The 13,348-nt window shown below is 35.9% G+C and overlaps 1 protein-coding gene across 4 annotated transcripts in view; it reads right to left on the reverse strand.

Annotated features, from left to right (window-relative positions):
- The window catches only part of CHM (CHM Rab escort protein), a 236,416-nt gene that overhangs the window by 83,981 nt on the left and 139,087 nt on the right, over positions 1–13,348 (reverse strand). For all 4 annotated transcript variants that reach the window (XM_029930787.1, XM_029930786.1, XM_029930789.1 and 1 more), the window contains exon 9: positions 10,528–10,605. In XM_029930787.1, the coding sequence (XP_029786647.1) occupies positions 10,528–10,605 (78 nt within the window). The remainder of the gene's footprint in view (positions 1–10,527; positions 10,606–13,348) is intronic.

The following is a 13,348-nucleotide window of genomic DNA, read 5'->3' on the forward strand; positions in this document are numbered from 1 at the left end:
AAAAAAAAAGAAATAAGACAGAACACCCAACAGACAAAATAATGAATGAAACTGGATCTATTACAAGCAATCCCTCAGAACTACATGCAATTATCAGGGAATACTATGAAATATTATATGTCAGCAAACTGGACAACCTAGAAGAAATGAACAATTTCCTAAACACAGATGCACTACCACAATTCAAACGGAAAGAGACTGAAAATTTGAACAGACCCATATCAGTGAAGAAATTGAATGAGTTACTAAAAATCTCCTAACAGATAAGAGCCCAGGGCCAGATGGCTTCCCTGGGGAATTCTACTAGACATTTAAGTCAGAGTTAATACCCATTTTTCTCAAGCTATTCCAAAAAACAGAAATAGAAGGAAAACTTCCGGACTCATTCTATGAAGCCAGTACCATGTTGTTTCTAAAACCAGACAGAGACCCAGCAAAACAAGAGAACTACAGGCCAATATCCTTGATGAACACACATGCAAAAATCCTCAACAAGACACATGCAAATCGATTTCAACACCATATAAAAAGAATTATCCACCATAACCAAGTGGGATTCATTCCTGGATTACAAGGCTGGTTCAATATTTGCAAATCAATCAATGCAATACATAACATTGACAAAAGAAAAGATAAAAACGATATGATCCTGTCAATAGATGCAGAAAAAGCTTTTGACAAAAGAAAGCATCTTTCTTAATAAATTAACCCTCAAGAAAGTCAGGATAGAAGAAACTTACTTACACATCATAAAAGCCATTTATGAAGAGTCCACAGCTAATATCATCCCTAATGGGGAAAAACAGTTTTCCCCCTGTGATCACGAACACAAGAGGGATGTCTACTCTCACCCCTGTTGTTTAACATAGTGCTGGATGTCCTAGTATCAGCAATCAGACAAAAAAAGGAAAGAAAACGCAACAGAATTGGCAAAGAGGAAGTCAAACATTCACTTTTCACAGATGACATGATACTCTACATGGAAAACCCTACAGACTCCACCAGAAGCCTGCTAGAACTGATGCTTGAATTAGGCAAAGTGGCAGGGTACAAAATCAACTTACACAAATTGTTTGCATGTTTATACACCAATAAGAAAGCAACAGAAAGAGAAATCAAGGAACTGATCCCATTCACAATTGCACAAAAAAAAAAACCAACATAAAATATCAAGGAATAATCCTAAAAAAAGATCTAAAGATCTATGTGATGAAAACTATAGGAAATTTATGAAGGAAATTGAGGAAGACCCAAAGACATGGAAATACATTCCATAACCATGGATCAATCAAAAGAAAAAACATTGTTAAAATGTCATTAGTCCCCAAAGCAGTCTACACATTCAATGTAATCCCAATAAACATTGCACCAGCATTCTTCCCAAACCTAGAACAAACTATCCTAAAATTTGCATGGAAATACAAAAAAACTCCAAATAGCCAAAATAATATTGAAGAAGAAAACTAAAACAAAGGCATTACAATCCTAGACATTAGCTTCCACTACAAAGCTGTAATCATAAAGACATTATGGTATTGGCACAAAAACAAACATGTAGACCAATGGAATAGAGAACGCAGAATTGGCCCCACAAATCAATGGCCAATTAACCATTGACAAAGCAGGAAAGAGTGTCCAATGAAAAAAAGACAGCCTCTTTAACAGATGGTGCTGGGAGAACTGGACAGCGACATAAAGAAGAATGAAACTAGACCACTTTCTTACACCATAGAGAAAATTACACTCAAAATAGATGAAGGACCTGAACATGAGACAGGGAACCAGGGACCAAGAAACAATCTCAACCTCAGCCGCAGCAATTTCTAACCTTACATATCTCCAAAGGCAAGGGAATCAAGAACAAAAATGAAGTATTGGGACCTCATCAAGATTACAAACTTCTGCCTGGCAAAGGAAACAATCATCAAAACTAATAGGCAACCGATGGAATGAGAAAAGATAGTTGCAAATGACATATCGGATAAACAGCTAGTATTCAAAATCTATAAGGAATTAACCAGACTCCACACTGGAAAAACAAACAAACCTGTGACGAGATGGGGAGAAGACATGAATAGATACTTCTCCAAAGAGGACATCCAGATGGCCTACAGGGACATGAAACGATGCTCAGCATCACTCATCATCAGGGAAATACAAATCAAAACCATACTGAGATACCACCTCACACGGGTCAGAGTTGCTAAAATGAACAAATCAAGAGAATATAGATGCTGGTGAGGATGTGGAGAAAGGGGCACCCTCCTACACTGTTGGTGGGAATGTAACCTCGTGCAGCTACTCTTGAAAACAGTGTGGAGGTTCCTCAAAATTTAACAATAGAAGTCCCCTATGACCCAGAACTAGCACTGCTAGGAATTTACCCAAGGGATACAGAAGTGCTGGTGCATAGGGGCTCATGTACCTCAATGTTCATAGTGGCACTTTCAACAATAGCCACATCATGGAAAGAACCTAAATGTCCATCACCTGATGAGTAGATCAAGAAGATGTGGTATATATCACAATGGAGTACTACATGGCAATGAGAGAGAATGAAATCTGGCCATTTGTAGCAAAGTGGATGGACCTTGAGGGTGTCATGCTAAGTGAAATAAGTCAGGCAGAGAAGGACAGGTACCATATGTTTGCACTCATAGGTCTAGCAGGAGAAACCTAACAGAGGACCATGCGGAGAGGAAGGGGGAAAGAGAGCGGGGGAGAGTGAGGGACACAGATCAAGGGAGACTACTGAATACTGAAAATGAACCATGGACTGAAGGGGGAGGGGGAGAGAGGGTAGGGGGTGATGGTCATGGTGGGGGGCACTTGTGGGGAGAAGCACTGGGAGTTATATGGAATCCAATTTGAAAATAAACTATTAAAAAATAAAAAAAATTAAAAAAAGAAATAAAAAGTGCAGTAACAGATTCTAAAGAGACTGAATGTAATGACAAGGATGAAAGAAGCAAAGGAACAAGTAAGTAATATAGAAGATAGAATAATGGAAAACAATGAAGCTGAACAAAAAAGAGAAAAAAGGATTATGGACCACAAGAATAGACTTCAGGAACCCCGTGACTCTATCAAATGTAATAACATCCAGATCATAGGAGTCCTGGAATAAGATGAGAAAGAGGAAGAGAATATTTATTTGAGGAAGCAATTGCCGGGAGCCAAGGAAATGATTAAAAGAACTCTGGTGGAATGCTAAGCAGCTCTGGTGGAATGTTGTAGCAAGATAAGCAGCAGCTAAGTCATAAATAACTGTTGGGTTAAACAGCAGTCAAGTCATAGATAACTGTTAGCTTCAGGGACTGAGATTACCATCTGTTAAGTCAGGCAGGTCCCCTGTACCTTGTACCTCCCCCAGCATTTTTTTTCCCTTCTGCATTCTTTCTTCCCCCTGCACATGTATATAATCAGCCGCCATGATTAAACCTTAGAGCTTGATCAGACCTCCTGTCTTGCTCTTGTTCTTTGTGTCTCTTGTCCCATCCATTCACCCGTTCCCTCCTCCAGGTCCCCGTTGAATGACCCCCCGGGCCGGGGGCAAGCAATAGCTAAAAACTTCCCTAACCTGGAGAAGGAAACAGACGTCCTGATCCAGGAGGCACAGATAACTCCCATTAAAACCAGTAAAAGCAGGTCAACACCAAGACATATTGTAATTAAATTAGTAAAACATAGCTATAAAGAAAAACTCGTAAAAGCAGCAAGAAAAAATTGGTCCCTCGCTTAAAAAAAAGACTAGCTGTATACCTCTCCACAGATTTGGCAAGCCAGAAGGGAAAGATAAATACATTCAAAATGCAGAATGGGAAAAACTGCAGCCAAGAATACTTTATCTAGTAATGCTATCATTCACAATAGAAGGAGAGAGAGTTTCCCAGACAAACAAACACTAAAGGAGTTCATGACCATGAAACCAGTCTATTAAAAATATTAAAGGAGATTCTTTGAGTGGATAGGATAAACCAAAAGTAACAAAGATTAAAAAGGAACAGAAAATCTCTAGAAACAATGACAAAACAAGTAATAAAATGGCACTAAATAGATTATTTCTCAATAATTACTCTAAATGTAAGTGGACTAAATGCTCCAATTTAAAGACATAGGGTTTCAGAATGGATAAAAAACAAAGACTCATCTATATGCTGCCTACAAGAAGTTCATATTATATCTAATGTTACTGAAATATTGAAAGTGAGGGGATGCAGAAACATTTGCCATGCAAATAGAAGTCAAATAAAAGCCAAAGTAGCAACACTTTTATCAGACATATTAGATTTTAAACCAAAGACTGTAATGAGAGAAGAAGGGCATTAGATCATAAAAAAGGGATAATCTAACAAAAAGATCTACCAATTTTAAATATTTATGGCCCCAACTTGAACACCCAAATATATAAAAAAAATATAAAGGAACTCATTGATAATAATACAATAATAGGAGGGGAATTTAACACCCCCACTTATATAAATGGACAGATTATCTCAGCAAAACATCAACAAGGAAACAGTGACTTTGAATGACACACTGGATCCGATGGACTCAAAAGATATATTCAAAACATTTCATCCTAAAGCAGCAGAATACACACATTCAAGTTTACAGGGACCACTCTCCAGAACAGACCACATACTAGGCTACAAATCACGCCTCAAGGAGCCTGAAAGGATTGAGATCATACCATGCATATTTTCAGGCCACAACAGTATAAAATTGAAGTTAACCACAAAAAAAAAAAAAATCACCCAGAAAGAAAGGAACGACCACAAATACATGGAGGCCAAACAACATACTACTAAACAATGAATAGGTCAACCAGAAAATCAAAGAAGAAATTGAAAAAATACATGGAAACAAATGAAAATGAAAACACGACAGTCCAAACCTTTAGAATGCAGCAAAAATGCTCACAAGAGGAAACTGTATTACAATACAGGCCTACTGCAAGAAGGAAAAAAAATGTTAAATAAACAACCTAACTTTACACCTAAAGGAGCTACAAAAAGAATAACAAACAAAGCATAAAGTCAGCAGAAGGGAAATAAAAAAGAACAGAGCAGAAATAAATGATACAAAAACTAAAAAAACAAAACAAAACAAAAAACCCCACATTAGAACAGGTCAATGAAGCCAGGAGCTGCTTCTTTGAAAAAATTAACAAAATTGATAAACCTCTAGCCAGACTCATCAAAAATAAAGGAGTAAAACACTCTATAAAGAAAGTCCCAAATGAGGAGAAATAATAATTGACATCACAAAAATACAAATAATTAGAATATTATGAAAAACTGTGTGCCAACAAGTTAGACAATCTTTTTTTTAAGTGTATTTATTTATTTTGAGAGGGAGAGATAGAGAGAAAGAGAGAGAAAGAGACAGCTGGGGAGGGGCAGAGAGAGAATCCCAAGCAGGCTCCGCACTGTCAGCACAGAGATCAATGTGGGGCTCGAACTCACAAACCATGAGATCATGACTTGAACCAAAATCAAGAGTCAGCCGCTTAACTGCCTGAGCCACCCAGGCAGCCCACAAATCAGACAATCTTAAAGAAACTAATAAATTCCTAGAAACATATAAAGTACCAACACTGAAACAGTAGGAAATGGAAAACTTGGACAGACTAATAACCAAAATGAAATTAAATCAGAAACCCCAAATTTCCCAGCAAACAGAAGTCCAGGGCCAGATGGCTTCCCTGGGGAATTATACTAAACATTTAAAGAAGTGTTAATATTTATTCTTCTCAAATTATTGCAAAAAACAGAAAAGGAAGGAAAACTTCCAAATTCATTTTATGAGGCCAGCATTGCCTTGATTTCAAAACGAAACACTCCCGTAAAAAGAAAAACTAAGGCCAAAATTCCTGATGAACATGGATGCAAAATTCTCAACAAAATACTAAAAGAATCATTCACCACAATCAAGTACGATTTATTCTGGGCTAGAAGGATGGCTCAATATTTGTAAATAGATCAATGTGATACACCACATTAATAAAAGAAATGACAAAAACCATATGATTCCCTCAATAGATGCAGAAAAAGCATTTGATAAAGTACAACATGAAAAAAAAACCCTCAACAAGGTAGGGATTGAGGGAACATACTTTAATACAATAAAGGCCATATAAAAAAATCCCATAGCTGGAGCACCTGGATGGCTCAGTTGGGTAAGCGCCCGACTTTGGCTCAGATCATGATTTCATGGCTCCTGAGTTCAAGCCCTGCATTGGGCTCTGTGCTGACAGCTCAGAGCCTAAGGCCTGTTTCTGATTCTGTGTTTCCCACTCTCTCTGCCCTTCCCCTACTTATGCTCCGTCTCTCTCTCTCTCTCTCTCTCTCTCTCTCTCTCTCTCTCTCTCAAAAAATAAATGTACATTAAAAAATTTTTTAGATCCCATAGCTAACATCTTCCTTAATGTGGAAAACCTGAGAGTTTTTCCTCTATGGTCAAGGAAAAGACAAGGATATCCACTCTCACCGCTTGTATTTAACACAGAACTGGAAGTCCTAGCCTTAGCAATGAGAGAGCAAAAAAAAAAAAAAAAAAAAAAAAAAGCATCCAAATGGGCAAGGAGGAATTAAAATGTTCACTCTTTGCAGATGACATGATTCTCTATACAGAAAACTCAAAAGACTCCACCAAAAAATTATTATAACTGATATACAAATTCAGTTAAGTCACAGGATATAAAATTAATGTACAGAAATCTGTTGCATTTCTATACACTAATAATGAAGCAGCAGAAAGAGAAATCAAGGAATCAATCCCATATATAATAGCACCAAAAACCATAAGATACCTAGGAATAATCCTAACCAAGGAGATAAAGATCTGTACTCTGAAAACTATTAAACATTGAGGAAAATAATTAAAGAGGACAGAAAGAAGTGAAAAGCATCACGTGCTTATGGACTAGAAGAACAAACATTGTTAAAATATCTATATTACCTAAAGCAATCCCTATTAAAATACCACCAGCATTTTTTTCAGAAAGCTACAACAAACAATTCTTAAATTTGTATGGAACCACAAAAGACCTCAAAAGAGCCAAAGCAATCTTGAAAAAGTAAAAAGCTGGAGGCATCACAATTCTGGACTTCAAGTTATGTTACAAAGCTGTAGTCTTCAAGACAGTATGGAACTGGCACAAAAACAGACACATAGATCAGTGGAAGAGAATAGAGAACCCAAAAATAGACCGAAAGCTATATGTCAATTCATCTTTGACAAAACAGGAAAGAATATCCAATGGGAAAAAGACAGTCTCTTCAATAAATGATGTGGGGAAAACTGACAGCAACATGCAGAGGAATGAAAGTGGACCACTTCTGACAGCATAAAGGAAAACAAATTCAAAATTGATGGAAGACCTAAATGTGAGAGGATACATCAGAATCCTAGAGGAGAACAGAGGCAGTAACCACTCTGATGCTGGGCATGGCAACTTCTTTCTAGAGATGTCTCCTAAGGCAAGTGAAACAAAAGTAAAAATAAACTACTGAGACTTCTTCAAAATAAAAAGCGTCTGCACTGGGAAGGAGACAAACAATAAAACTAAAAGGTAACCTTCAGAATGGGAGAAGATATTTGTAAATAAGATACCTGATAAAGGGTTAGTATAAAAATCTATAAAAAACTTATCAAACTCAACATCCAAAAAATAAATAACCCAGGTAAAAAATGGGCAGAAGACATGAATAGATATTTTTCCAAAGACATACAGATGTTGAACAGACACATGAAAAGATTATCAACATCACTCATCATCAGGGAAACAGAAATCAAAACTACAAGGAGATATCACCTCACACCAATCAGAATGGCTGAAAATAACAACAGAGGAAACAAGTGTTAACAAGGATGTGGAGAAAGGGGAACCCTCTTGCACTATTGGTGGGAATGCAAACTGGTGCAGTCACTCTGGGACACAGTATGGAGGTTTTTCAAAAAGTTACAAACAGAACTACCATATGATCCAGCAATTGCAGTAGTACGTATCTACCCAAAGGATACAAAAATACTGATTTGAAGGGACACATGCACCCCAATGTTTATAGCAGCATTATCAACAATAGCCAAATTATGGAAAGAGCCCAAATGTCCATCAACTGATGAATGACTAAAGAACAGAAAAAGAATATGTGTATACACACACACACGCACGCATGCACACACAATGGAATACTACTCAGCCATAAAAAAAGACAAAATCTTGCTCTTTTCAATCATGTGGATGTAGCTCAGTCAGATAAAGACAAACACCACTTGAGTTCACTCATATATGGAATTTATAAAATAAAACATAGGAACATAGTGGGGAAATAAAAGAGACAGGCACACCAAGAAACAGACTCAAGTATAGAAAATAAACTGAAGGTTACTAGAGGGGAGGTTGGAGGGGTTAAACAGGTGATGGGCATTAAGGAGGGCACTTAGTGCACTGGGTGTTGCATGGTTAGTGATGAATCACTACATTCTACACCTGACACTAATATTGCACTTTATGTTAACTACCTGGAATTTAAATAAAATTCGGGGAAAATAAAAACATATATAACTTAATGAAAATAACACAGAACAAAAAAACAAAACAAAATAAAATTCATATTGACTCCAGAAGATCTGGCGGGTTCACCTTGATATGGGCTTAGAATGAATTAAGATCTAGAGCTCTCAGTCTTTCTTGGAACACTGGCTAACTCCTGAGCTTAACATTTATAGATCAGTGTTTCTTAATGTCATCTAAGGAGCACCTATATTAGATTCTCTTAAGGTGTTCCTCAAAAGTGCATATTCCATGACTCCATTCTAAGCACATTATCCAATTTCACTCTGTGAGGGTGAGGCATGGAAATCTTTCAATAAAACATGTTTACCTGGTGATTCTTAGGCACATTAAAAATTGAAATCTACTGAAATTTGGTCTTTACACCCTTATCCCTCAACTCTCTGTTCCAACTGTAATCTGTAGAAGATCATAAAGAATTCCTCTGTTCAGAGTCTATAACAAAAACTAAGTCAATGTTAAGGTAAATGTGATCTTTAGTTGAACAAATGCTATAATTGTACTGATGTATCCATCAAAAAAAAAAAAAAAACCCCACAAATATGAGCCATGTAAATTCTTCACGTTAACTAAAAGCAACAAGTAGACCTGGAAGGGGCCCAAAAAGGGTGAAAGAATCTGAGTAATTAAGTACCATATAAACAATTCATTATCAGGCTTTCCATCATGGGAACACATTCATTCTTCAAAATGAATGCATAGGGAAAAATGACTCTAAGAGGATTCAAAACAGCAATTCCTTCATGATCCTCCACAGAGTTATTCATGACCCAGTATATGAATATCCTGGGTCTTCAAAGATAGGTTTTTCATGATAGATTATCATTTTTCATTTATGTACTACCCTTGTATTAAAGTGCTAACAGTACTTTACAAGCCTTTAAGCTGTGTGTCTAGATCTTATACTAGAGAATTACTTTCTAAAGCAAATCCACTGCTTAAATATTACATGCTCTAGGCTTGAATTTCTCTCTATCATATCTCAAAATATATTGGTGTTATAACTAGTCCATAAGAAATTATGCCACTTAGAGTATACAAAATTACTGTAAAATGAAACAGCTTTAATGTTATAGTTTTAAGCTTCCCATTGAAGATATTAAAGTATTGTATAGCCTGAAAAACACTATTTCTTTACACCTAAAAACAGTTATACAAGAGATATAGATTAGTAGATGCTTAACAACACATAACTAGAAAGAAAAACACATAGCAATTTAAACAGCTCCTAAAATTTCATCCAGTTTTAAAGTAAAACCTAGAAATCAATTAATACTACTTAGTGTAATTCAGACAAGAGTGTATCTTAGTAACTAAATAATAAATCCTAGAAAAATGTAATTAAAATGTAAAAACATAGAGATAAATACATAGTTCTCAGCATTTTTTAAAAGTAGGTAAATTCTCATTACAATCCTAAGCCAGTCTGTAGGCCTAAAGTGATTATAAAAGAATTTATCCTCAGATAACAGGGCAGCATAATTTATGACAACAATCTACCTAAAAAATCATTTAAGTGTTTTCTCTTGGGAGTGACATGCATTATCAGCAGAGATTAATTTGATGAGTCTTCAGGTGAGCTCCATTTTTAAAAATGCAATAACAGAGGGCTTTGTTGTCATCTGATAAAAATCAATTAGAGGAGGTAAGGCCACAAGGAAAACCAGCATCACTCACCACCCACCCCCAGCAGCTGAAATGCTTTATATTCCAAGCTTAGATGATCAGGAGCTGTAGTTATATTGCCAGGAAATTAATTTAGTTTCTATATTCTGAACTCACTTTCTTTGTTCTTGAGGATCTAAATGCAAATTACTTTTATTCAAGGTTGATAGGTTATTAATACCAAGGAGGATCTTTAAAGAATTTTTTTTTATATTGACTTTAGCATTCTTCACCTGTGCTTGGGGTGTGGCTATAAGAACATTAACTTATATCATCCTTACTTTCTGGATTCTTTGTCCACAACAAGGCACTGTACTGAATGGCGAAGACAATAGATTCCTCCAAACACAGCACACATCCTAGGAAGAAAATAGGAAAGTGTGAATTAGGATTCTTGAGTTGAAAATTAAGGTAGCATTATTTTCTTTGAAATATCTTACACTTAAAAACTGATCTTACAGAAAAAGGATTTTGTTTACCATAAACATGAGCAAAAATTACACTGGAAACTAAACTAGAGCAGTAAGCACATGAGTTAATGCTGCAGAAGTTATAGGGAGTTTGCCTATCTCATGAATCTAAGGGCTTAGGTTTTAATGCCCATGTAGGGACAGGAGAGGCCTTAGAATCCAAATAAGGCAGGGGTACAAAATGAGATATTCTCTCATAATGTCTGGATCCTTAAAGGACTACACTTCAGTGAAAAGGTGCTGGGGCAGGGAGAGGACTCCACTTACTATAAAAGGGAGAACACAAAAACTGTTTTATCTAAAGCCCTGGGTAGAGGAAAATTGTACCTCTGTATTTATAACCAGTGGTCTGTCCTCACACAGGTGGGGGATTTGAAATTATACCATATGATCCAAGAAACCCTTAACCAATAAAGTACCATGAAAAGTAACTCTGAGTCAGTAGTACTTCTGGAGACTTAGTAGAAACAATTGCTGTAACTTTCTGGAGTGATATGAGCCCACATGAAATTGCCACAGATAGAATCCCTTTTTGTTGAGTTTATAAACTAATATTTTACAACAAATGAAGAAAAATACCTTACCCTTAGTGAGAATTAACAGACTCAACAAATGGGGTGGGGTAGCTGAAATATGGGCAGTCTTGTGGGGAATGCACCTTCTAACTGCACGGTTGCCTTAACATTTCACATTGTGCAATGGGATACTATAAGCAACTTAAATGAACTCCATCCTCATCTATGAACATAGATGAATGGCAAAAATATAAAAAATGAGTGATAATAGCAAGTTGTCGAAGAATATGTCCAGAGTGATATCATTTATAAGAAGTCTCAAAGCTTCATATGCAAAATACTACTATATATAATTTATGGATACATATATATGTACTAAAAGTGCAGAACATTTAAGGGAATTACAAACACCAAATTCAAGATAGTGGTTATCTCTGGGAATGGAGGGAGAAAAAGTTACACTAGACAATTGTTCAGTTTCTTAAAAAAGTATATTGAGAGCAAATATGACAAAATGCTAAGATCTTACAAAACTGTGAACAGTGACATGGGTGATACTTACATAATTTTCTGTACTTTCTAAAGTGTTCTTGAAATATTTCATAATCAGATTATAGTGTAAAATATAAATGAATGGTAGAGATAAGTGACATTCACTGTATGGCATAATACTTTTATTATCTTTCTAAATTCAATTAATTTTAGTGAAGATGACCAAGCTAGTTAGGATAGTTGAGGTTAGGTAACAATTCATTCTGCTATAAGACAAGATAGAAATTTTTCTTCTTCCCACTGAGAAATTTAGAATATAAAAAATGGCACATTAGAGGAAGCAAGCAGAATTTCATGTGCTTAAAAACCCTTTAGAATGCAAATTTTACCCAGAACACTTGCTACAAGATATTCTCTCTTCTTGCTAATCTTATTCACCACATACCAAATTACAGAATGATATGTATTAATTGTTCAGGTACGCCTAGTATTATGTGAGACACTGCACTCAACAAATCCTACAGTGGGTTAGAAAAAAAATCATCTATTAGACTCTTTAGCTATATTTCCCAGGAGGTATTCTACCTCCTGTTGTTGGTAGAGAAATAGTAATACGGTGATATTGACATGACTGAGATAATCAGCAGAACTTTCACCATTAATTTCCTGCTGATACTAAACGAGGCCACACACACATGACATGTTACTGGTCTGCTAAAAATAAATAGGCTAAATTAGGTTAAGATTCCAAAATGGACAATCAAGTTAAAAACCACACAATCAGAATTCTCATATGACTGGGGATATGTCTTTGTTATCTGAGTAGCAGCATCAGTGTTTCCAAGTTCCTTGTAAGTAGCTATAGTTTAGCTGTTACCACATGACCTATAGAGTTTTTCATTCAGTGATACTGGTCCCTGTTTACACACACACACACACACACACACACACACACACACACACACACACACCAATTACCCCCCTTTGGGAAAAACAATTTTTAAGTCTTCCCACATTCCAAGAAAAGTAAGGGATGAAGCTCAGAATCAGTAAGAATTTGTACAATGTTAAAAAAATCAAAATATTAGGGCACCTGAATGGCTCAGTCAGTTAAGCAACTGACTCCTGATTTTTTGCTCAAGTCATATCACTGTTTATGAGTTCAAGCCCCACATTGGGCTCTGTGTGGAGCCTGCTTGGGATTCTCGCTCTCCCTCTTTCTTTCCCCCTCCACAGCTCGCTCACTCTCTCTCTCAGAAAATAAATTTAAAAAAATTTTAAATCAAAATATTATGCCACAGACTATTATGGTATTATCAAAAGCATGAGAAATGTTTTACAAAGGCCTGCTTTCATTATATATTACACTATGAAATACATTTCTACTTTAGTATGTATTATCAAGTATCTCTTTGTTTAAAAATTAATCTCTATTAAGTTTTAGGGTAAAAGAAAGACCTCTGAAAAAATATATTTAGATATTAAATGAAATAGAGGCATCCATAACTTTATTTTAATAAGCAATCAACAAATTACCTGGTTTTTAACATGATTTATTTAATAGTGGACATATATAGAAGAAACATGAGAATGTAAAGAATGTTAAGAATTGGTTTGTGTAGATG

Source organism: Suricata suricatta, chromosome X (assembly GCF_006229205.1).
Source record: "Suricata suricatta isolate VVHF042 chromosome X, meerkat_22Aug2017_6uvM2_HiC, whole genome shotgun sequence".
Classification (NCBI taxonomy): domain Eukaryota; kingdom Metazoa; phylum Chordata; class Mammalia; order Carnivora; family Herpestidae; genus Suricata; species Suricata suricatta.